Here is a 24,473-nt window from a genome sequence, read left to right on the forward strand (position 1 = left end):
CAGACCGGGCCCTGTTGGTTCCACCTCCAGGCCCTCCAACTCCCATCCCTATGGAGCTAGGGGGGGCCGCGTCGAGGGGAACCGGAGGAGGAGGCTCCTCCTGTACCCAGTGTGGTCGGAGAGGACACACTGCCGACCGGTGCTGGGGGAGCTCCTCTGGGAATCGGGATGGCAGACGGAGCACTCCTCGTTCACCCCAGGTGAGTAAGCACCAACCTCACCCAGAGCTCCCTGTTGGTCATATGTTTGTACTTGTAACTTTCCCTGAGTTTTCTCCCTCTTTCCAGCATAAGTCGCTAGTCGATTCAGGCGCAGCTGGAAACTTTATGGATCGTGGGCTCGCGTTAAGGCTAGGGATTCCCCTGGTGTCGTTGGACCAACCTTTCCCCGTGCACTCCTTAGATAGCCGACCATTAGGGTCAGGGCTGGTCAGGGAGGCCACGGTGCCACTGGACATGGTAACGCAGGGGGATCATGGGGAACGGATTAGTCTCTTCCTCATTGATTCGCCTGCGTTTCCGGTGGTGCTGGGGATTCCCTGGCTGGTCAATCACAATCCTAATATTTCGTGGAAACAGGGGGCTCTCAGAGGGTGGTCAGTGGAGTGTTCAGGCAGGTGTAAGGGAGTTTCCATCAGTGCGACGACGGTGGAGAGTCCAGACCAGGTTTCCACTGTGCGCATTCCCTCTGAATATGCCGATTTGGCTATCGCCTTCTGTAAAAAGAGGGCGACCCGATTACCACCTCATCGACGAGGGGATTGCGTGATAAACCTCCAGGTAAATGCTACACTTCCCAGGAGTCACGTGTACCCATTGTCACAAGAGGAAACGTTGGCTATGGAGACATATGTCACGGAATCTCTGAGACAGGGGTACATTCGGCCCTCCATGTCACCCGTCTCCTCGAGTTTCTTTTTCGTGAAGAAAAAGGATGGAGGTCTGCGTCCGTGCATTGATTATCGAGGTCTAAATTCCATCACAGTAGGGTTTAGTTACCCGCTACCTCTCATCGCTACGGCGGTGGAATCATTTCACGGAGCGCGTTTTTTCACGAAACTGGATCTCAGGAGCGCGTACAATCTGGTATATATCCGGGGAGGAGACGAGTGGAAAACCGCGTTTAGTACCACATCGGGCCACTATGAGTACCTCGTCATGCCGTATGGGTTAAAGAATGCTCCAGCAGTGTTTCAATCCTTTGTTGACGAGATTCTCAGGGACCTGCACGGGCAGGGTGTGGTGGTGTATATTGATGACATCCTGATCTATTCCGCCACACGCGCCGCGCATGTCTCCCTGGTGCACAAGGTGCTTGGGTGACTGCTGGAGCATGACCTGTACGTTAAGGCTGAGAAATGTGTGTTTTTCAAACGAGCCGTTTCCTTCCTGGGGTATCGCATTTCCAACTCGGGGGTGGTGATGGAGGATGACCGCGTTAACCTTTCTAGGGTAGGTGGCACTAAATCGTCCCACCTACGTAACAGCCAGTGTAATCCCGTGGGGCGTTATTCAAAAACCTCAAAAATGCAAAAACTTCAATTTTTCAAACATATGACTATTTTACACCATTTTAAAGACAAGATTCTCGTTAATCTAACCACACTGTCCGATTTCAAAAAGGCTTTACAACAAAAGCAAAACATTAGATTATGTCAGCAGAGTACCCAGCCAGAAATAATCAGACACCCATTTTTCAAGCTAGCATATAATATATGTCACATAAACCCAAACCACAGCTAAATGCAGCACTAACCTTTGATGATCTTCATCAGATGACAACCCTAGGACATTATGTTATACAATACATGCATGTTTTGTTCAATCAAGTTCATATTTATATCAAAAACCAGCTTTTTACATTAGCATGTGACTAGCATGTGACTAGCATTCCCACCGAACACTGCCGGTGAATTTACTAAATTACTCACGATAAACGTTCACAAAAAGCATAACAATTATTTTAAGAATTATAGATACAGAACTCCTCTATGCACTCGATATGTCCGATTTTAAAATAGCTTTTCGGTGAAAGCACATTTTGCAATATTCTCAGTAGATAGCCCGGCATCACAGGGCTAGCTATTTAGACACCCAGCAAGTTTAGCACTCAGCAAAGTCACATTTACTATAAGAAAAATGTTATTACCTTTGCTGTCTTCGTCAGAATGCACTCCCAGGACTTCTACTTCAATAACAAATGTTGGTTTGGTTCAAAATAATCCATAGTTATATCCAAACAGTGGCGTTTTGTTCGTGCGTTCAAGACACTATCCGAAAGGGTAAATAAGGGTGACGAGCATGGCGCAATTCGTGACAAAAAAATTCTAAATATTCCATTACCGTACTTCGAAGCATGTCAACCGCTGTTTAAAATCCATTTTTATGCCATTTTTCTCGTAAAAAAGCGATAATATTCCGACCGGGAATCTGCATTTAGGTAAACAGACCGAAAGAAAATAAAGCATGGGGTCGACTCGGGCATGCGCCTAAGCCCATAGTACTCTGATTGGCCACTTGCCAAAAGCGATAATGTGTTTCAGCCAGAGGCTGCCTCGATATCGTTCAGCTTTTTCCCGGGTTCTGAGAGCCTATGGGAGCCGTAGGAAGTGTCACGTTATTGAAAAGATCCTCAGTCTTCAATAAAAAGAGCCAAGATGAAACACAACTTCTCAGACAGGCCACTTCCTGCATGGAATCTTCTCAGGTTTTGGCCTGCCATTTGAGTTCTGTTATAGTCACAGACACCATTCAAACAGTTATAGAAACTTTAGGGTGTTTTCTATCCAAAGCCAATAATTATATGCATATTCTAGTTACTGGGCAGGAGTAGTAACCAGATTAAATCGGGTACGTTTTTTATCCGGCCATGTCAATACTGCCCCCTAGCCCTAACAGGTTAAAGCCGTGCGTAATTGGCCAACTCCGACCACGGTAAAGGAGGTGCAGCGGTTTTTAGGGTTTGCCAATTACTACCGGAGGTTTATCAAGGGGCTTTGGTCAAGTAGCTGCTCCCATTACCTCACTGCTGAAGGGGGGGTCCGGCGCGCTTGCGCTGGTCAGCAGAGGCGAACAGAGCGTTCAGTCGCCTGAAGGAGCTGTTTACCGACGCTCCCGTGCTGGCTCATCCGGACCCCTCTTTGGCATTCATAGTGGAGGTGGACGCATCCGAGACTGGGGTGGGGGCCATGCTATCACAGCGCTCGGGCACGCCACTCAAACTCCGCCCGTGCGCTTTCCTTTCTAGGAAGCTCAGGCCGGCGGAGCAGAACTATGACGTGGGGGACCGGGAGTTGTTAGCTGTGGTCAAGGCTCTGAAAGTGTGGAGACATTGGCTTGAGGGGGCTAAGCACCCTTTCCTCATCTGGACTGACCACCGTAATCTCGAGTACATCCGGGCAGCTAGGAGACTGAATCCGCGTCAGGCCAGGTGGGCCATGTTCTTTACCTGTTTCCGGTTCACTATCTCTTATCAGCCACGTTCACAGAACACGAAGGCCGACGCACTGTCCCGCCTATATGACACCGAGGAGAGGGCCATCGATCCAACTCCCATCCTCCCAGCATCGTGCTTGGTAGCTCCGGTGGTATGGGAGGTGGACGCGGAGATCGTGCGGGCGTTACGGTTGGAACCTGCACCATCTCAGTGTCCGGCAGGTGTTCAGTACGTGCCGCTTGGTGTCCGTGATCGATTGATTCGATGGGCCCATAATCTCCCCTCTTCGGGTCACCCTGGGATCGAGAGGACAGTGCGGAACCTGAGGGGAAAGTACTGGTGGCCCACCTTGGTAAAGGACGTGCGGTTTTATGTTTCCTCCTGCTCGGTGTGCGCTCAGAGCAAGGCTCCTCGACACCTGCCTAGAGGGAAATTACACCCCCTCCCCGTTCCACAGCGGCCGTGGTTGCACTTGTCAGTGGACTTCCACACCGACCTTCCCGTATTACATTTAAGTCATTTAGCAGACGCTCTTATCCAGAGCGACTTACAAATTGGTGCATTCACATTATGATATCCAGTGGAACAACCACTTTACAATAGTGCATCTAAGTCTTTTAAGGGGGGGGGGGGGGGGGGGTTAGAAGGATTACTTTATCCTATCCTAGGTATTCCTTAAAGAGGTGGGGTTTCAGGTGTCTCCGGAAGGTGGTAATTGACTCCGCTGTCCTGGCGTCGTGAGGGAGTTTGTTCCACCATTGGGGTGCCAGAGCAGCGAACAGTTTTGACTGGGCTGAGCGGGAACTGTACTTCCTCAGAGGTAGGGAGGCGAGCAGGCCAGAGGTGGATGAACGCAGTGCCCTTGTTTGGGTGTAGGGCCTGATCAGAGCCTGAAGGTACGGAGGTGCCGTTCCCCTCACAGCTCCGTAGGCAAGCACCATGGTCTTGTAGCGGATGCGAGCTTCAACTGGAAGCCAGTGGAGAGAGCGGAGGAGCGGGGTGACGTGAGAGAACTTGGGAAGGTTGAACACCAGATGGGCTGCGGCGTTCTGGATGAGTTGTAGGGGTTTAATGGCACAGGCAGGGGAACAGGGGAACACCACAATCCTGGTCGTTGTGGATCGGTTCTCGAAGTCCTGCCGTCTCATCCCATTGCCCGGTCTCCCTACGGCTCTGCAGGCTGCGGAGGCCCTGTTTACCCATGTCTTACGGCACTACGGGGTGCCCGAGGACATCGTTTCTGCTCGGGGTCCCCAGTTCACGTCCAGAGTTTGGAGGGCGTTCATGGAACGTTTGGGGGTCTCGGTCAGCCTGACCTCGGGTTTCCACCCCGAAAGTAATGGGCAGGTGGAGAGAGTGAACCAAGAGGTGGGTAGGTTTCTAAGAACGTATTGCCGGGACCGGCCCAGGGAGTGGGCGAGATACGTCCCATGGGCAGAGGTAGCCCAAAACTCCCTACGTCACTCATCGACCAATATGTCACCGTTTCAGTGCGTGTTGGGCTACCAGCCGGTCCTGGCTCCATGGCACCAGAGCCAGACCGAGGCTCCTGCGGTGGAGGAGTGGGTGCAGCGCTCGAAGGACACGTTGAGAGCCGTCCAAGACGCACTCACTAAGGTGAGTGGACAACAGAAGAAGAGCGCTGACCAGCACCGCAGTGAGACCCCTGTGTTTGCACCAGGGGATCGAGTCTGGCTCTCGGCCCGAAACCTACCCCTCCGCTTGCCCTGCCGGAAGCTGGGCCCACAGTGTGTAGGGCCGTTTAAAGTCCTGAGGAGGATAAACGAGGTGTGTTACCGGTTACAACTTCCATCTTACTACCGTATTAACCCCTCGTTTCATGTGTCTCTCCTCAGGCCGGTGGTGGCTGGTCCCATGCAGGAAGGTGAGGTGCCGGAGGTCCCTCCACCCCCACTGGACATTGGGGGGTCCCCGGCGTATAAGATACGCGCCATTCTGGACTCCAGACTTCGGGGGGGGGGGGGGTCTACAGTACCTTGTCGACTGGGAGGGGTACGGCGCAGAGGAGAGGTGCTGGGTACCTAGGAAGGACATTTTGGACCCCTCACTACTGAGGGAATTCCACCGCCTTCATGGGGATCGCCCTACGCCTCGTCCTCCGGGTCGCCCTCGAGGCCGGTGGCGGCGCGCTGCGGGAGCCGCGCGTAAGGAGGGGGGTACTGTCACGAATCCCACCGAAGGTGGCTCCCCTGCCTGCTCGGGCGGCGCTCAGCGGTCGTCGTCGCCGGCCTACTAGCCGCCACGGATCCCTTTTTCCTTTGGTATGTCTTATTGTTTGCACCTGTTCCTTATTTGTGTCTCTTGATTTATGGTTATTTAAGCCTGTTTAGCCCGCCCAGGTTTGTGCGGGATCATTTTCGTCAGAGTGTTTTTGTTGTTGGATGTGCTGGCGATCTACTTGGGTTATTTTATATGCGTACTGTGGACCCGTTGTAATTGGGCACTTTGCATTTCACGCCGGTTGTTGGCGTCGACCGTTTTTTTGTATTTAAGGAATAAATACATTTTTTCCTTACCTCTGCTCTCTGCGCCTGACTCCTACCACCACTCCTAGCATTCATTGACATTCTTGCTCTGTTTGAAATGTCCTTAGCTGTAAAACAAAAAAGCAAGCAGAATAAATTGACTTCAACAGTTCCCCCATCGTTGTTAGTATTTTACATTATTTGATATTGATCTTGATTATTTAAGTTAATGCTAAAAATATGTACTGTTATCTATGTCATCAATTTCAAGCCATTGGTGAAGACCAAGGTGCTATTTTCCCAGGTTTTTCTTTTCAGTCCATATAACTACCCTGTCATCGAAACAGAACCTCTTTTGGTCGGTTTCCCAGAGACAGTTTATGCCTAGTCCTGGACTAAAAAGCATGTTCAATGGATAATTTACATATTTTTACTCCAGTGGTAGGCTTAATCTGGGTCTGGGAAACCAACCATTGGTGTTATGGACTACAGGTAGTCAAGGACATTGATCATTTTGCTCTTGCATCCAGATTCTCTGTATTGTGGTCAGTTCTACTGTGATGGGACAAAGAGGCCTACATTCTCCTGCAGCAGTCAGAGACAGTCTGCAGATCACACACAAACCAGTACATGTATGCTGTCACGTATCCATACCTACAAACAGATGCACGAGTGCCACACACACACACACACACACACACACACACACACACACACACACACACACACACACACACACACACACACACACACACACACACACACACAACAGGGTGGAAAGGCTCTTTCCGCATCCTATACTTCTGAAACTTCAGCGTATCACATTTCAGACACTCGTGTTCAGAAGGCATTGATGGAAATACTGTTGAACCAAACCTCAGATACCTCAGATACATTTAACTGAAACAGTTCAACGTCTTAACCAGACTATTTTAGCAAAATATGAAAACCCAAACTATAATTCATCCTCCAAAAATACCAATTTGAGAAACAAATTCATGTTTCTGACTATTGCAACAAGCATCTCATGAGCGATGAAACCCCACTTGTCATGCTATATTTCCATGGAAATATTCAGTGTTGTTTTCTGCTTACGTATCTGCACCTCTGTTATCTTATTAAGCTAATAACTACAGCAGATAGGAAAAATATTGCCTCTAATGCACACTGTGCCGAGTCATATGGAGCCACAGCAAGAATGTTTCTAATTTTTTACTTCTGGATGTTGGCAATATATACACTGTAGTTGTACATGAAACCTGCTTTTTATTGTGCAGTGTAGTTGTCAAAGTCAAACAGGTTAAAGAAAGCCTGAATAAAAGTAATTTCCTCTGACAGATAAGCAAATGGTTTTGGGTCATGTTAGGAGAAGGAGACATTGACCTCTCCCCAACCACCCATCACACCAGTTGATGGACTTTCTATGTGGTTTTAATGTGAGCAGCCTCCTCATCCTCCTCTCTATTTAAACCATTCTCTCAGACACAGACACCATACTTATTATGTAGTTAGTGACCATCTGTTTCTCTGAAAAACTGCAGTGAAACATGAAACTCATTACAAAAAGTGAGATCAAAAGTGTTTTATTATTCTTTATCATTCTTAAAGGGATAATCCACTCCAGAAACGAAACTCGTGAAACACCTGTCAATTTGATGATCGTTTATGTTCTATGAGTGTGTAGTGGATTTTTGTTGTTGTTGATTTCACATAGAATTCACATTAGTTGACGACTCAACCAAATGTAAATCAAAACTAGACGTTTAACTGACGTCTGTGCCCAGTTTGTATTTACACATGTTAGTTACAAAATTACGTCAGATCAGACTTCATATTTAAATGTATCTCACACCTTGTATGAGCAATGGTAATACGTTTCTAGAATATTGAGTTGCACCACCTCCCCCCATATGTCGATTCCAATGCTTCCCACAGTTGTGTCAAGTTGGCTGGATGTCCTTTGGGTGGTTGACCATTCTTGATACACACGGGAAACTGTTGAGCGTGAAAATCCCAGCAGCGCTGCAGTTCTTGACACAAACCGGTGTGCTTGGCACTTACTAACATAATCCTTTCAAAGGCACTTCAATATTTTGTCTTGTCCATTCACCCTCTGAATGGCACACATACACAATCCATGTCTCAATTGTCTCAAGGCTTAAAAATCATTATTTAACCTATCTCCTCCCTTTCATCTACACTGAATTAAGTGGATTTAAGAAGTGATATCAATAAGGGATGATAGCTTTCACCTGGATTCACCTAGTCAGTCTATGTCATGGAAAGAGCAGGTGTTCTTAATATTTTGTATACTCAGTGTACAACATTTACATGAGCAGTGGAGGCTCCTCAGAGGAGGAAGCGGAGGACCATCATGCTCAGTGAATTTCCCCAAAAAATGGTGAAACATAAAAAAAAGTTATAATGTTTGGATGAAACTATACCAAATATGTTCACGTCACCAAATTGTTGATTACAACACACTGTTTTGCAGTGATCTACAGTAGCCTCAACAGCACTCGATGACCAGCTGCCTCTAATTGGAGATCATCCCCCCCCAAAAAAACATAGAAAACAACAACTAGAACCCCACATAGAAATACATAAACTAGACAAAACCCTCAACATAGAAAAAAGAAACCAGACCCAACATAGACATAAATAAACTAGAGAAAACCCTCTGTCATGCCCTGACCTACTCTACCATAGAAAAATAAAAGCTTTCTATGGTCAGGACGTGATAGAGACAAAGAGAGTGAAAGCCAATAGTTGAACAGTTTTGAATGAGAGAGAGAGAGCTATATTTTGTAGTTAGTTTTTTTCACTTTCACTTAATTAGCTAGCAAATGTGGCTAGATAGTTTAGCCTACTCAAACACCCGGATAAAACAGAGGGATGCTAAATTAGCTTGCTGGCTATGGCTATACAACACTGGAACTCTTCCGTGTCAAGGTACGCTTTTGGTTTCATCAATTTATTCCCACTGAGGCCCAACGGTGTAACTGCTAAACTGCTTGCTGCTGACTGTATGATGTACTGTATGTTTTACTAACACATTAGTTCTAGTAGCAATGTTGACTATGACGTTAATATGGTGACAACTATGTAGGCTGTGTGTAGAAGTTAGCGGTTATGATATGAAGGTTTGGCTTGGAAAAGTTCTCTCGCCTGGAACAGCAAAGTGAGCACAACCACACCCACAACTGCAGGCATGCATGCACTTACACACACACACACACACACACACACACACACACACACACACACACACACACACACACACACACACACACACACACACACACAATCTCACTCCGGCTTCTTCGTTGTTCAGGCCCTGTTGAAGAGAATGGACAGTCATTTGAAAATGACAATTCAAGTTCAAAATCACCCACTGTGTTTTATAAACCACTTTCAGTTTCAGATTGGTCTTTTATCCGTTTAGAATACATGATATGTACAGTACTGTAGATTCAAAGGACTGAAGTTGAACTATCTGTTTCTTTTCTCTAGTCCGATACATACCACGTATACAGCTCAATCCTTGAGAGACCAGAAACCTCAGCACAGCCGGATGGGTTGTACAGTCTTCTGCAGGCACACTGAAACTACACCACTGGCTTTGTGTAGCATTGTACAGCTATGTCTCACATGTCTCATACATGTCTCATACAAATACGGCGGACTATGTATTTTTGTAAAGACAAAGGACATGATTGTGGACTACAGGAAAAAGTGGATCGAGCAAGCCTCCATTCTCATAGACGGGGCTGTAGTGGAGCAGGTTGAGAGCTTCAAGTTCCTTGGTGTCCACATAACCAACAAACTAACATGGTCCAAGCACACCAAGACAGTTGTGAAGAGGGTACAACAAAACCTATTCCCCCTCAGGAGACTGAAAAGATTTCGCATGGGTCCTCAGATCCTCAAAAGGTTCGACAGCTGCACCATTACATTTTACATTTTAGTCATTTAGCAGACGCTCTTATCCAGAGCGACTTACAGTAGTGAATGCATACATTTCATTTCATACATTTTGTTTTTTCTGTGCTGGCCCCCCGTGGGAATCGAACCCACAACCCTGGCGTTGCAAACACCATGCTCTACCAACTGAGCTACAGGGAAGCATCCTGACTGGTTGCATCACTAACTGGTATGGCAAATGCTCGGCCTCCAACAGCAAGGCAGCAAGGTTGTATTCTGCGCATGTGACTAATAACATTTGATTTGACTTGATTTGATATAGAGAGAGACAGAAAGATCTATGGAGTGGTCAGAATATTGTCAACAACAAAAAAATATTGAGTATAAAAATAAATTTTTTATTTTTTATTTTTTTTACTCACCAAAGGATAGAGAAAACGCTTATTAAGTGTGTGGAGTGACATGTGACTTTCCTCTGTTTTGTACATTACAAGAAAAACTCAGTAGCAGAAAGCAACATTCCCTGTCTGTGGTTCTCATGAATGATAATCTGGCCTAAGAAACCTTGAGACATAGCCCAAAGGAAAGGAGTGAGAAAATGATTCCATTCTCATTTAGAAGACCTAATGTTACATTCCTGTTGCAGTGTGAGAAATGTATTTAGAGACTCTCTCTCTCTCTCTCTCTCCACACACACACACACACACACACACACACACACACACACACACACACACACACACACACACACACACACACCGTTGGGTTAGAGTGAGACCTTAGTCTTCTCACAGAGGGAAAGACATCCTGTTTTTGCAGCTCACTAAAGTAGCAAAGAGACTATTTTGAGCAGCACAGCGGATAGAAACTTGCACTTGTGAGTGAGGACTATCACTACCTTGGTTAAAGTGGAGGTTTGGAGTGACTCCGTCGTTGCAGATGCATTGTCCAGCCAGTCTCTGTGTTGTGTGTTTGTTTGTTGTTGTCTTCAATGCCGTTGTCCTGGTGTACCCAGATGTGGTGACATATGTGACAGTTGAGTGTGTACAAAAACACACAAACCATTCTAGTGGGAAAACATCCAAGACTGTTACACCCCCCCACTCCCACCACCACCACCTGCCCCCCTCCGTCCTCCATGGTGTGTGTGTGTGTGTGTGTGTGTGTGTGTGTGTGTGTGTGTGTGTGTGTGTGTGTGTGTGTGTGTGTGTGTGTGTGTGTGTGTGTGTGTGTGTGTGTGTGTGTGTGGCTGATATTGTGATTTTTGTAGAAAAGTGCCCCATTCTCCATTGGGATCCAAACAGAATTGATCCCTATACAATGGTCACCTCTGAGTCAACTTCAACACAGAATACAGACAGAACAGTTGTCTCACAACTCCTCCTCCCATTGACCAACAATCACCAGTTTGGATTAAATCAAATTGAAGAAAAAAATAAAGATGTTGTGTGGATGTTGTGTTTGTGTTTTCAATGTCAGAGATTGGTACTAATGATCTGTAAGGAAAGGCAATCCAGAAGAGCACACGGATGGAGGTGTGAAGAACCTCTCACTTTACCATCATGGGGAACGGATTCAGAATCCTCAATTTTCAGGTCATTTACTACTGAATACTTGAAGTAGGGGTTTCTCCTACAATGAGAAGTGAAGATACAGCACCTGGTATATAGAACATGGTAGAAAACATGGAACACTTCATTATGTTGATGCATGCAGATTTTAAAGTAATGTGCCAACTGAGAGTGAAAGGTTGGGGAGAATCTCCTATCCTCTATGCAGAGCAAGATCTTGATGTGCAATCAAACTGTTAAGGATTCATCAATGGCCTATCAGTTAACATACACCACGCAATATTTTAAAATGTTTTGCAACGGAAAATGAGAATGAGCGTTTCTCATTGGACAAGTCCAAGTAGTCTTTCCCTGTTTCAGCGCATTCTTCTTCTGTTTGATGCCTAATGAACACGACCCAGGAGTTGAAGGCCAACAGACATCACCAATAGTAATCGAAGGAGTAAAAGACCTGATTCACCCACTTAAAAGACCTGATTCACCCACTTAAAAATGGTGTTAATTTTTTGTATTTAAGTTATTCTTGATTACATTTTTTTTAATCAGTTTGGCTTATTGAATATGTCAGTTTGGGACTGTACTATTTGTAATAGTAACTGTTTTCTGCTGTACAGTAAAGATTTAGGAACAAGTTAAATGTGTGTCCAGCATGCTGAATGATTACTTGTGTGAACGTGGGCTTATTTCCCATGATGCTCCAGTCCTCATACATGAATTGCCTCTGCATCGTGACAGTGCGATGTTGTGATTGAGAGTGGTGTGTGTCTCCTCACCTATCGTGTCCCCCTAGTAGACAGCCTGTGCAGTGTTATGAGAGAGGCAGCATAATTTTGGGGTGTTACACATGTAAATCTGTCAGAAGTGTGTGTGTGTGTGTGTGTGTGTGTGTGTGTGTGTGTGTGTGTGTGTGTGTGTGTGTGTGTGTGTGTGTGTGTGTGTGTGTGTGTGTGTGTGTGTGTGCGCGTGCGCGCATGCATTCGTGTGTATGTGTACTGTAGGTGTGCGCATGTGTATGTGTAAGAGACAAAGAAAGAGAGCGAGAGATTCAAAATTCTCTGTTGCAGGAAACCCCCTGAGAGAAAGAGAGAGAATGTTCTGTTCAGCATGGATACTGTGTTTTAAAACCTACTGTAGGAGGCTGTCTCCACTGCCCCAGACGTTTGCTATTGTATGTGCTGTATCAGAATATTACTATTGAGTGTTGGCCAGCTTGTTTATATTCATTCAATAAAGGTGACTTTCTTTCAGACTTGTATGAGGGCTGGTCTCTATGTTAATAGTACTGTATGTCCGGTTATAAACTACACATGAAGAACTGAGATCACATGCATACTTTCACTATGTATCATAGCTATGATTACTCTCCTATAGTATAATATCCACCTCTCGTCACCTAAGAAAACTAACCTGCCGGTTGGTTGACCGTGCTGTACAAATGTTCATTCATGGTACTGTATATAAAACAATTAAAAGATCAGCATGTGGAATGTAAGTCATTATGTGCTGTGTGATTGAGTTGTTACTGCTAATGAACAGTCTCCATTTTACTAATGTACTGCATCTGTATAAATGCACTGTAAATGGACAACAGAAGACACAAAGACATTTGAAGGATGTTTTTTTCTCCCAGAATGAGTAAGATGCTCGTTTGACTTTTTGTCATTGCTAGATGCTGTTTCATCCCTCCAAGCTCAAGGTTAGTGAGATAACATTGTTAAGGGTGACATAGTAAGATCTCCACACACTTTAGTTTTAAAGTCGTTTTTCAATTTTAACGATTTTAGTTTCCCCATTAAATGAAATGTGCTAACAATATTTTAGTCAGTCACTGTCATCTGTTTAGTAAAAGTCTAGTTAACTTAATATGGAGATGTCATTCACTGACTCTCTGTGTTCTCTATTTGAGGGTATAATGATATTGATTAAGGGAACATAAGACTAAGACAATATTAGAGATTTCACAGATTGCCGTAGTGTGAAATATTATTTTCCTCTGATCTCACAGGCCTTCCTCAGCCTAGTCTGACAGTGTGTCCTACAGTCATCAGAGAGAGAGACTCAGTTCAGCTGTCAGACTCCTCCTGTCTCTGTAACGCAGTGTTTCTTCTACAGGAGCTCAGCTGCTCAGATGAACAGGTCAAAGTTAACCTGCTGAGGTCAAAATACAATGGCAGTACAGTACTGTATTACAATGGCAGTACAGTGCTAAAGGTTAGCTGTTTAGATCCATATACAGTGAGCCTGCTACAGTCACAATTCATGGTAAGAAGACAATTTGAATGTTTGTAGACAATGTACTCTTGTGCCATTTTACCATGTTCCACTTTGGATATTTTATCATACTGTTTGTTGTAATGCTAGTTAGCAAATTACTTCAAACTGGGACATTAAAATGGTATCCATAAATTAATCTGACTCCGGGTAAGTAAAAAAAGTAGAGGGGACATTTGGTCCATAGACTGGCCTGTAACTTGCAAAGGCAAAGAGTCAAGCTCCTCGTTCTGGTTCGGATGCTTGTTCTGTTCTCTTATCTAAACACATATGGACTCAGTACCTAAATAAAGCATCTGACCAATTACACAAGACTTTAGTTCTGGGTTAACCGAGAATGTCTGAAATTACAAGGAGTGATTAATAAAACTCAAACTCAACCACAAATACTGTTGTCAAACACATGAAACCAATAAGTCAAATCTTTTACTCAGACAATTAGTTTGTAGGTTTTGAAAATGTAATTGAAGCCATCTAGTGATGCAAAACATCAGCTGTTAAAGACAAATAGCTACAGACAACAAAAATAGTGACTGATAAATTATTCTGAATGTTCCTCTGCAACATTAGTCACACTTTCCATATGAGACTGGTTTCTGCTATCTGTGGTTTTCCTGTGAACAAGCTCCATGTCTACTTCTCTATTCAAACAATCCTCTCTGACACAGTCACCATCTTCTGTTAAGTCAGACTAACAGTCTGTAGACGTCTGATAAATGGCATTGTTCATCCCTGATATGGCTGGTCATCTGTTTTTGGTCATCCTCCTTTTCGGTGAGTTATTCCTCCATTCCAAGTTCCATCATCTATTAGTGCTACAGGATTCTCTCTCCTCTTTAATATTTTACTTCAGGAAGTCTTTATATATTTCTGAATCTCATGGCTGTAATAAGTGTCCTATTCCATTGATCATCTTATTGATGTATTTTTCTCTATCATTATATTTTGTTCAGATCAGAATGACTACTGCTTGATAACATGCCCATGGATCCATTGTTGTATATGAAACTTTACCAACTTCTACAAAGTGTTCTTGTCTCTCATGCTTTTTTTGAATGGCACATTTTCCTGATCAAGACCTATTGTGTTATTTCCAGTCACCTTCCAACACATCGAAGCCCAAGGTCATTGTGAGTGTTTTTTACTTTTACTAAATAATATTACATCAATCAATCAAATGTATCTTGTTAACCTAAACTACATAATTGTAGATGCATTGTTATCATCTAATAGACAACAGTGAATTAATTATTTTTCTTTTTCAAACGTATATCAAGTGCTGCAATATCTATGAGTACTTAAACATTGAAAATGAATTTATAATTAAATGACAAGTGACACACTCCATCATCCCCCACACCATATAAGCAATTAAAATAGTCCATGGGATTCAATTTCATTTCACACGCGAGAATGTAAGGAATTAAGTGAAAGGAAATCATTGTAAACACAGCACACATGACTAAATGGCACTCATAAATAGACATGATATCAAATAAGACATGCTGTTAGTTAAAATAAAGAGAATGGCAGGATTTAGTTTAGTAGTGTTAATTGTGACATATACATTACATTCAAATAGAGTGATGCAAAAAGGAGTCTCTGTTCTTTCCTAACAGATCCAAAACCAGATATTACAGTCATTTCTGATGGGTACTTCAGCGTCTTGTGTTTGATTCCTGGATCCGTCAGTCCTGACAGCACCTGTAACCTGTATGTTGGAGAGGAGAGTCAGCCATCCTTCACAGCAAAGATCAAGAAGAGAAAAGCCACCTCAGCAGCCGGAGAGCAGTTCTGTCAATTCACTCCAAATCATAGTGATCTGATCAGTCGTCTACAGTCAGTGAGGAGTAAGGAGGTGAGCTGTGACTACAGAGTGAGCTCAGGACCAAACTCTCTCTCTCCACGCAGTGATGGGTACAGCTTTACAGGTGAGTCATTATCTAAACAAATCTATCAGGGCTGCAGGTCTTCATGATCGAAATCACTTTAGCACATTCTTAGTATTAATATATTCATTCTGACCCACAAACTAAATACCACATTTCAATCCCCAAAATGTTTTTAGATCTGGTGGGAGTTTACATTAGTGATCCAACAACTAAACCCTTTCCAACAGGTAGGATACACATTAGTTTTGTTTCTTCTTTTAAATGTACTTTGTGGTGCTTCTTAGAGCTGTGGAGGTCTCAACATTTCGTCAGCCGGTGATTGTCAATTAAATAACTGTCGGTATCACAGTAATTGACCGTTAATTAACATAAACACATTTAGCATCTCCTGTCTTCCACACATAGCCGACAAGCCATTTTAAAAAGTCTAATAAATCCATGTAATATAGCCCACACCTTCACAATAAATCCATTATTTATTTTAGACAGGTTATCTTAGGCATTATATGAAGAAAATGTAGTCTATTTCAGAAGAAAAGAATAGCATACTCTGAGTTTTTCGTCTGTTAGGTCCTGATGTGGCTATGCCGAATGGCTGTGGGCGACACTAGTTAATGTAGCAGACAAGAGTTACTTATAATTCCGTGGTATTATTTTATATTATTCTATAGTATGAAGAATACAATTGAACAAATTATAAATTTTTTAGATATTAACGTAACTTCAGTTGTTCTACAAACGATGGGCTACATGTTTAGATTTTTAATACACAGTAAGGCTGAATGATGAGACTCTAATGATGATTTTAAAAAAGGTTGCTTGAAAGGCATGATCTCTGCTCTGTTTTTGCACAGGCTGTACACACTCCAAAAGTCTCTTATTCACAATTTGACAAGCACTTGATAATGCCTCGAATTCCACGGTGGCATCCCCTATGTGGCTGTAATGCACCCTAAAAAAATCTGTGCCTTTTGCGGCCCGGAGTGCTGTGTTGTGCCCTTCTCCCTGAGTGTGCTGCCAATCCGAAGCTCTCTCACTCATACGGCTCTCTGTCACATGATAGGGTCTTTCTCACAGGCTACAAGTTAAGACAGACACATCGGGGACGCAACTGTGCGAGTCCTTATCCAATTCTGAGGTGCCTATAGAAGATATTGGAAGAACAGTCCACATTTACTTTTCGTCAGCCAACAAGATAGGTTGGCCTAACGAACAGCAAAAGCACTAGCCTATGTCAATCTACTATCCCCCATAGTACAAAAATGTACCTATTCTATTCTGTGCAAGAAATAGATATACCAAACATAGTCTGGGACAGTTGTGGGATGCGATAGATCCCAAATTAATACAACCACTAGCATCCCCCCCCCAAAGAATTATGCAATGTGGCTGACACAGCAGATCAGAACGTTTAGCTTAAAATATTGATAAACTATTTGGCTATTTCTTCACATTATAAGAGCGGCAATGCGCACATGGTAGTAGGCTATAAGCGCGAATGTTCCATTAGCGGAAAACACCATTAACAAAAATGACCGCTTGTAAAAAAAAAACCCACCTCTTTTAAGTAAGCATTGTGACAAATAAAGCCAGGGTAGCTTTAATACGGTCACCGCAACAGCCCTAGTGCTGCTGTTATTTTATAGCAGAGCTCGTTACAGCGGTAAGAAAAGCCTGTTTCTACTTTGCCCCTCATCATCACAGTGAGTCCTACAACAGGTGTATTGGTCCTCTAAGGGACCGTCTTTGCAAATACTGTTTCCAATTGTACATTCAGTCAAAGGTCTGGGTTTTAACAATAATGTGCCACATTATGCTATTGTGAACATGTCATCTTTCTGTTGACTGAGTTGTGTTGTTTTCTAACTAAGTGATGAATACCTTACTTCTTGTGTAAATAGATACACAATTAACTTGTCTTGTGATGCTTCCCAGCAGGTTCGACTGTTAGTTCAACTTTGACCCCAGTGAGACCAACTACCAATAGGACCACTAAATGTAACTTAGTTTACAGTTAAACATTTTCTGTTCTCATTAATTCACTAAAATCTCAGACCGGTTTACTAAAATACCTATTCATAGCTGCTTGTAATTTCAGTCCAGATTTGTGTTCTTTTAGTCCATCTGATTTGTAGGTCATGTGTAATATACTTCTCTTTTTCTGCTTAATTAATGACTTTCTTGTGTAATATGAGTTCTCTTCTCACCAGGCTTGACCTTTCCTTTGACCCCCAGTACAGCATTGAATCCTACATCAGGTGTGTTAGTCATCTTCACCTAGTTACAGTAGCAGTTACAGTAGCAGACCAAAACAAATAGAATTGCTTTATGTTCCTCAGGTTGTTGTACATTTTTTTTCTTTGTGGAGAAGAAGGACAAAACCCTGGGCCCATGCATCGACTACAGGGGTCTCAACGACATCACAGTGAAGGACCGCTACCCACTACCACTCATCTCCTAGGCCTTCGAGCCGCTTCAGGGGGCCACTGTGTTCTCCAAGCTGGACCTATGGAATGACTACCACCTGGTGCGGATACGGGAAGGGGACAAGTGGAAGACTGCCTTCAACATGGCCAGAGGTCACTACGAGTATCTGGTCATGCTCTATGGACTTACCAACGCCCCTGCTGTGTTCCAGGCTCTTGTCAATGATGTCCTCCGCAACATATTGAACCGGTTCTGCTTCGTCTACCTCGACAACATCCTCGTCTCCTCCCGCTCCGCCCAAGAACATGTGCTCCACGTCCGATAGGTTCTCCAACAACTCCTGGAGAACCAGCTTTTTGTGAAAGTGGAGAAGTGCAAATTCCATCGCTCCACCGTCCCCTTCCTGGGTTACATCATCACTGCAGGGAGTGTCCAGATGGAACCTGGGAAGGTGAGAGCGGTGGTGGATTGGCCCCAGCCTATGTCCAGGGTGCAGCTGCAATGTTTCCTGGGATTCGGCAACTTTTATTGCCGCTTTATCCGGGGTTACAGCACCCTGGTTTCCCCCCTGTCTGCACTCACCTCTCCTAAGGTTCCATTCACATGGTCCCCAGCTGCTTACTGGACATTCCGGGATCTCAAACAGTTTCACCACAGCTCCCATCTTGGTTCATCCTGACCTGTCCCGCCAGTTCGTGGTGGAGGCCGATGCTTCGGATGTCGGAGTGGGGCAGTGCTGTCCCAGGAGCTCAAGTGACATCCCTGCGCCACCTTCTCCCATTGCCTCAACGCCAGGGAGAGGAACTACGATGTGGGGAATCGTGAGCTTCTCGAAGAGAAAATGGTGTTGGAGGCGTGAAGGCACTGGCTGGAGGGGACGGAACATCCGTTCAATGAGTGGACCGTCCACAAAAACCTAGAATATCTCCGCACCGCCAATTGTCTCAATTCCAGGCAAGCTAGATGGGCTCTGCTTTTCACCAGGTTCAACTTCTCCCTCTCATACCGACCGGGATCCAAGAATGTCAAGCTGGATGAGCTGTTGCGCCGCTAAAGCCCCATGTCTACAACACTGGAATCCGAGACCATCTTTCCCACCTCGTGCCTGGCGACGGCACTAAGCTGGGGGATACATTGGCGCAGCGTTTCCAGCCTAACCCCGGGGGGGCCCAGATAACCGGATGTTTGTTCCTGAAGCGGTCCGCTCCTCGGTCCTGGCGTGGGCCCACTCCACTAGGCTTGCCTGCCACCCGGGCTCCTGTCGGACCCTGGCCTTTGAAGCGACAATGCTTTTGGTAGCATATCATGATTCCCGATGTCTCCGCATTCATCACCACATATACGGTCTGCATGCCGAACAAGATTCCTCGGCAAGCTCCTGCTGGTCTCCTGCAACCTCAGCCAAAGAGCGGCCCACCTTATGGTGCAGCACGTGGTGCAGCACGTCTTCCGGATCCATGGACTCCCAGTAAACATGGTCTCCGACCGGGGTCCTCAGTTCTCATCCAGGTTCTGGAAGGCGTTCTGCATATTCATTGGGCCGTCCGCCAGACTGTCCTCTGGGTTCCCACATCGAACGGCCAGTCGGAGCGAGCCAACCAAGACTTGGAAACTAATCTTTGCTGCCTGGTCTCTGCCAACTCCACCACCTGGAGCCAGCAACTAGTGTCGGTCGAATACACACACACACAACACCCTTCCTTGCCCTTTGAGTGTTCCCTGGACTACCGCCGCTGTCGTCGTACCTAGAAGAAAGCCCAGTCGGCCCTTCTCAAGACCACCTCCATGTATCAACGTCAAGCGGACTACCACCGGACCACGGCTCCCCGGTATCGTCTCGGGCAGAAGTTATGGCTGTTCACCCAGGATCTGCCCTTCCCGCAAACTTTCCCCCCCGGTTTATCGGCCCTTTCCTCATCTCCAAGGTCATTAGCCCCTCTGCTGTTCATCTTGTTTTGCCCCATACCCTCCGTATACAGTACATCCCACTTTTCATGTGTCTAAAATCAAATCCATGTTTCACAGCCCTTTGTCTCCCTTTGTCTCCTTCTGTTCTGTACCTTTTGACTCTGATCTGGATTGTGATATCTTGCCTCGCAACTAGCTATGCCCCAGGGAACCCAGAGAGCATGCCAGCAAGATGGAAATGCCCCTTTCTACCCGATGGTATAAAGAATTTGAGTTAAGGATTAACATACCAGACTAGGATGACCACACGCTGCAGCCGAGGTCTACGATTAGTCACGACCCCAAAACGCAACATGAGGTTGAAGAAGACAAAGGACCTCTTAACAATCAATGCTACGGTTGACTGGCTGTTCTAAGTATTGTATCTAAGAAGGTGTATTTAAGCAGAACCATCCGGTTATTCTTTTCAAGTTATCGTTCGTCTACACTGCTTTCATCCCCACACTGGGATCATCTACATGGGTGATTAGCCATCCTCAGAAGACCACTCTTCCAGAATGATTACAAGGAAACAGACAACAAAGAGAAAGAACATTGTGACATTTTGTGGACAATCAGAGACTTACACCTGAGAACGATGGAGAAGGCCACCCAAAGAACAAGGTCTACGTCGAATCTTTCTCACTAGGAAGACTCGGCCCACGAAGGCCTGGGCCCAACAGAGATACCCAACGAAGACCTTCAACACATAAATACATGCATTACACTTTTTACCCATAAGAGCGGCAGTTCGGGGCAAGGTATTACGGCTAAACTAAGTATAGTTTACAAATGTATCCATGGGTTGTTTCTCTTTCGCTCTCTTTCCCTCCCGCTCCCTCTTTAAATCTCCATCTTGTGTAACACGTGTCATATTGTGTTGGTCTGCTAAGGACCTCTTGTCATCGTATCAAGTTTCTAATCAATAACCTATACCGTGTGTGTATGTGTATCTTATGTTATCATGTAGCCTTTTAGTAAATATGGAACGGAGATCGGGCTGCCTTCTGAAAATTAGTTGGCGAGGGAGTAAATCTCTACTACCATCTGTTCTATTGACCAATGTGCAATCATTGGAAAATAAAATGGATGATCTGCGATCAAGACTGTTCGACCAACTGGAGATTAAAAACTGTAATATATTATCTTTTACTGAGTTGTGGCTGAATGACGACACGGATAATATAGAGCTGGCTGGGTTCTGTGCATCGGCAGGACAGAGAAGCTACGTCTGGTAAGACGAGGGGCGGGGGTTTGTATCTATTTGTCAATAACAGCTGGTGACCGATGTCTAATATTAAAGAGGTCTCCAGGTATTGCTCGCCTGAGATAGAGGACCTTGTTATAAGCTGTAGACCACACTATCTACCAAGAGAGTTCTCATTTAAATTATTCGTAGCCGTCTATTTACTACCACAAACCGATGCTGGCAGTAAGACCAGCATGTCACGTGCAACCAGAGGAAAGAAACTCTAAACCACTTTTACTCCACACACAGAGACGCATACAAAGCTCTCCTTCGCCCTCCATTTGGTAAATCTGACAATAATTCTATCCTCCTGATTCCTGCTTACAAGCAAAAACTAAAGCAGGAAGCACCATTTTACTGCATTCTACAATACGTATATTATAAAGATATCCCTCTCTGGATCTCACTCCTCTCTCTCCATCAGAGCCACTTCATTTCCTGTGGCGTCACATCCTAATAATTCTAACCCCCATGATTCCTGCTTACAAGCAAAAACTACAGTGACTCAGATAATACGGAAATGGTCAGATGACGTGGATGCTACGCTACAGGTCTGTTTTGCTAGCACAGACTATGTTCTGGGATTCATCCAATGGCATTGAGGAGTTTACCACCTCAGTCAACGACTTCTTCAATAAGTGCATCAACGACTTCACCCCCAAAGTGACCGTACGTTGATATCCCAACCAGAAGCCATGGAATTACAGGTAACATCCGCATCGAGCTAAAGGCTATAGCTGCCACTTTCAAGGAGCGGGACACTAATCCAGACGCTTACAAGAAATACCGCATCGCCCTCAGACAAACCATCAAACAGTCAAAGCGTCAATACATAATTAAGATTGAATCCTACTACACCGGCTCTGACGCTAGTCGGATGTGGCAGGGCTTGAAAACTATTACATTTTACATTTACATTTTAGTCATTTAGCAGACGCTCTTATCCAGAGCGACTTACAGTAGTGAATGCATACATTTCATTAAAAAAAATGTTTTCTTCCGTACTGGTCCCCCGTGGGAATCGAACCGACAACCCTGGCGTTGCAAACACCATGCTCTACCAACTAAGCTACACGGGACTGGGACTACGAAGGGAAATCCAGCCGTGAGCTGCCCAGTGACGAGGGCCTACCAGACGAGCTACATGCCTTTTATGCTCGCTTCGAGGCAAGCACTTGTTAAATCTACCTCAAAAGGCTAAAGATGGATTTTCCACACTCTACAGTTTCCCATGTGTATCAAGCACAGGAGGTTGGTGGCACCTTAATTGGGGATGACGGGCTTGTGGTAATGGCTTCTGTGGAATGAGTGGAATAGTATCAGGTATTCCATTTGTACCATTTTAGCCATTATAATGAGCTGTCCTCCCCTCAGCAGCCTTCACTGGTATCAAGAATTGTACACCACCGAAAGGACATCCAGCCAACTTGAAACGACTGTGGAAATTGAAGTCAACATGGGCCAACATCCCTGTGAAATGCTTTCGACACCTTGTAAAGTCTATGCCTCGACGAATTGAGGCTGTTCCGAAAGGCAAAATGGGGTGGGGGAGGTGCAACTAAATATTTAAGGAAGCTGTTCCTAATGTTTGGTTTACTCAGTGTGTAGCCCTAAATCAATGAAGTAGCATTTTACTGCATTCTACAGTACGTATATTATAAAGATATCCCTCTCTGGATCTCTCTCCTCTCTTTCCATCAGAGCCACTTGATTTCCTGTGGCGTCACATCCTCACTGTGTTTGTCCTACTGGCTACCTGTGGACTAATTATACACTATGTCATCTCCCATCAATGCCCTAAAGGTCAGTTTACCTGTCAATCACTTCCTATAAGCCAGTAGGAAATAGTAATGTGTAAATTGTAATGTATGATGATTTGGGCTGTAGCAAGGCTAAGTAAAATAGTAAATCAATGTGATTTGTGTACATGTCGTTTAAGCTAAAGGTGTATGTGAATATGACATGTACACAGTACATCTGTCTTTTCAGCTGTTCCAAAGAGAAGCAGGAGGGTGGACCAGAGCAATGAAGACTTTTCGTTGACAGTGTGCTAAATCACTGTGCTAAATCACTGTGCATACCTACAAACATACACGCACGCACACAAACACACAAACTTATTTTTACATTTAAAAATATATATATTTGACGTTTTATGCATCTTTGAGATTTCTGTGATTTTTCTTTTCAAATTGAGTGTATGATAGTGTTGCTTGGCAAGTTGAAAACTTAATGTACAAAGTGTACATACATACATTGACTGTACAAAACATTAAGAACACCCTCCCCCCAGTTTGAAGTAAGTTACTAACTGGCGTTAGGGGCATGGACTCTACAAGGTGTTGAAAGCGTTCCACAGGGATGCTGACTCCAAGGCTTCCCACAGTTGTGTCAAATTGGATGGCTGTCCTTTGGGTGGTGGACCATTCTTGATACACACGTGAAACTGTTGAGTGTGAAAAACCCACCAGCGTTGCAGTTCTTGACACAAACCGGCCTGGCACCTACTACCATACCCCGCTCAAAAGGCACGTAAATATTTTGTTTTTCCCAATCGATGTCTCAATTGTCTCAAGGCTTAAAAATCCTTCTTTAATCTGTCTCCTCCCCTTCATCCACAATGCTTGAAGTGGATTTAACAAGTGACATAAATAAGGGATCATAACTTTCACCTGAATTCACCTGGTCAGTCTTTGTCATGGAAAGAGCAGGTGTTCATAATGTTTTGTTTTGTACACTCTGTGTATATACATACACACAAACATACATACATTTGCACACATACATTTTTTTATGATTTTAAAAAAAAAAATATTTCACCTTTATTTAACCAGGTAGGCAAGTTGAGAACAAGTTCTCATTTACAATTGCGGCCTGGCCAAGATAAAGCAAAGCAGTTCGAACAACATACAAAAACACAGAGTTACACATGGAGTAAAACAACATACAATCAATGATACAGTAGAAAAATAAGACTATATACAATGTGAGCAAATGATGTGAGATAAGGGAGGTAAAGGCAAAAAAAGGCCATGGTGGCAGAGTAAATACAGTGTAGCAAGTAAAAACACTGGAATGGTAGATTTGTTATTTGAAGAAAGTTCAAAGTTAAAATATAAATAATATGGTGCAAAGGAGAAAAATAAATAAAATAAATAAATACAGTAGGGGAAGAGGTAGTAGTTTGGGCTAAATTATAGATGGGCTATGTACAGGTGCAGTGATCTGTGAGCTGCTCTGACAGCTGGTGCTTAAAGCTAGTGAGGGAGAT

The 24,473-nt window shown here is 44.4% G+C and overlaps 1 protein-coding gene across 4 annotated transcripts in view; it reads left to right on the forward strand.

Moving 5' to 3' along the window:
- The window catches only part of LOC123723824 (uncharacterized), a 46,889-nt gene extending 23,010 nt beyond the window's left edge, over positions 1–23,879 (forward strand). Inside the window, exons 1-8 of one of the 4 annotated variants that reach the window (XM_082959068.1) lie at positions 14,316–14,461; positions 14,785–14,817; positions 15,307–15,618; positions 15,756–15,806; positions 17,518–17,577; positions 17,790–17,837; positions 22,904–23,005; positions 23,192–23,879. In XM_082959068.1, the coding sequence (XP_082815194.1) occupies positions 14,404–14,461; positions 14,785–14,817; positions 15,307–15,618; positions 15,756–15,806; positions 17,518–17,577; positions 17,790–17,837; positions 22,904–23,005; positions 23,192–23,256 (729 nt within the window). In that variant the 5' untranslated portion in view covers positions 14,316–14,403 and the 3' untranslated portion in view covers positions 23,257–23,879. Of the gene's footprint in view, positions 1–14,315; positions 14,462–14,784; positions 14,818–15,306; positions 15,619–15,755; positions 15,807–17,514; positions 17,578–17,789; positions 17,838–22,903; positions 23,006–23,191 lie in introns of those variants that run through there. The other 3 variants (XM_082959066.1, XM_082959067.1, XM_045713193.2) reach the window with 3 other exon arrangements.
- The last annotated feature ends 594 nt before the right edge of the window (positions 23,880–24,473 follow it).

This window comes from Salmo salar, chromosome 12 (genome assembly GCF_965601325.2).
Source record: "Salmo salar chromosome 12, fSalSal1, whole genome shotgun sequence".
NCBI classification, from domain to species: Eukaryota; Metazoa; Chordata; class Actinopteri; order Salmoniformes; family Salmonidae; genus Salmo; species Salmo salar.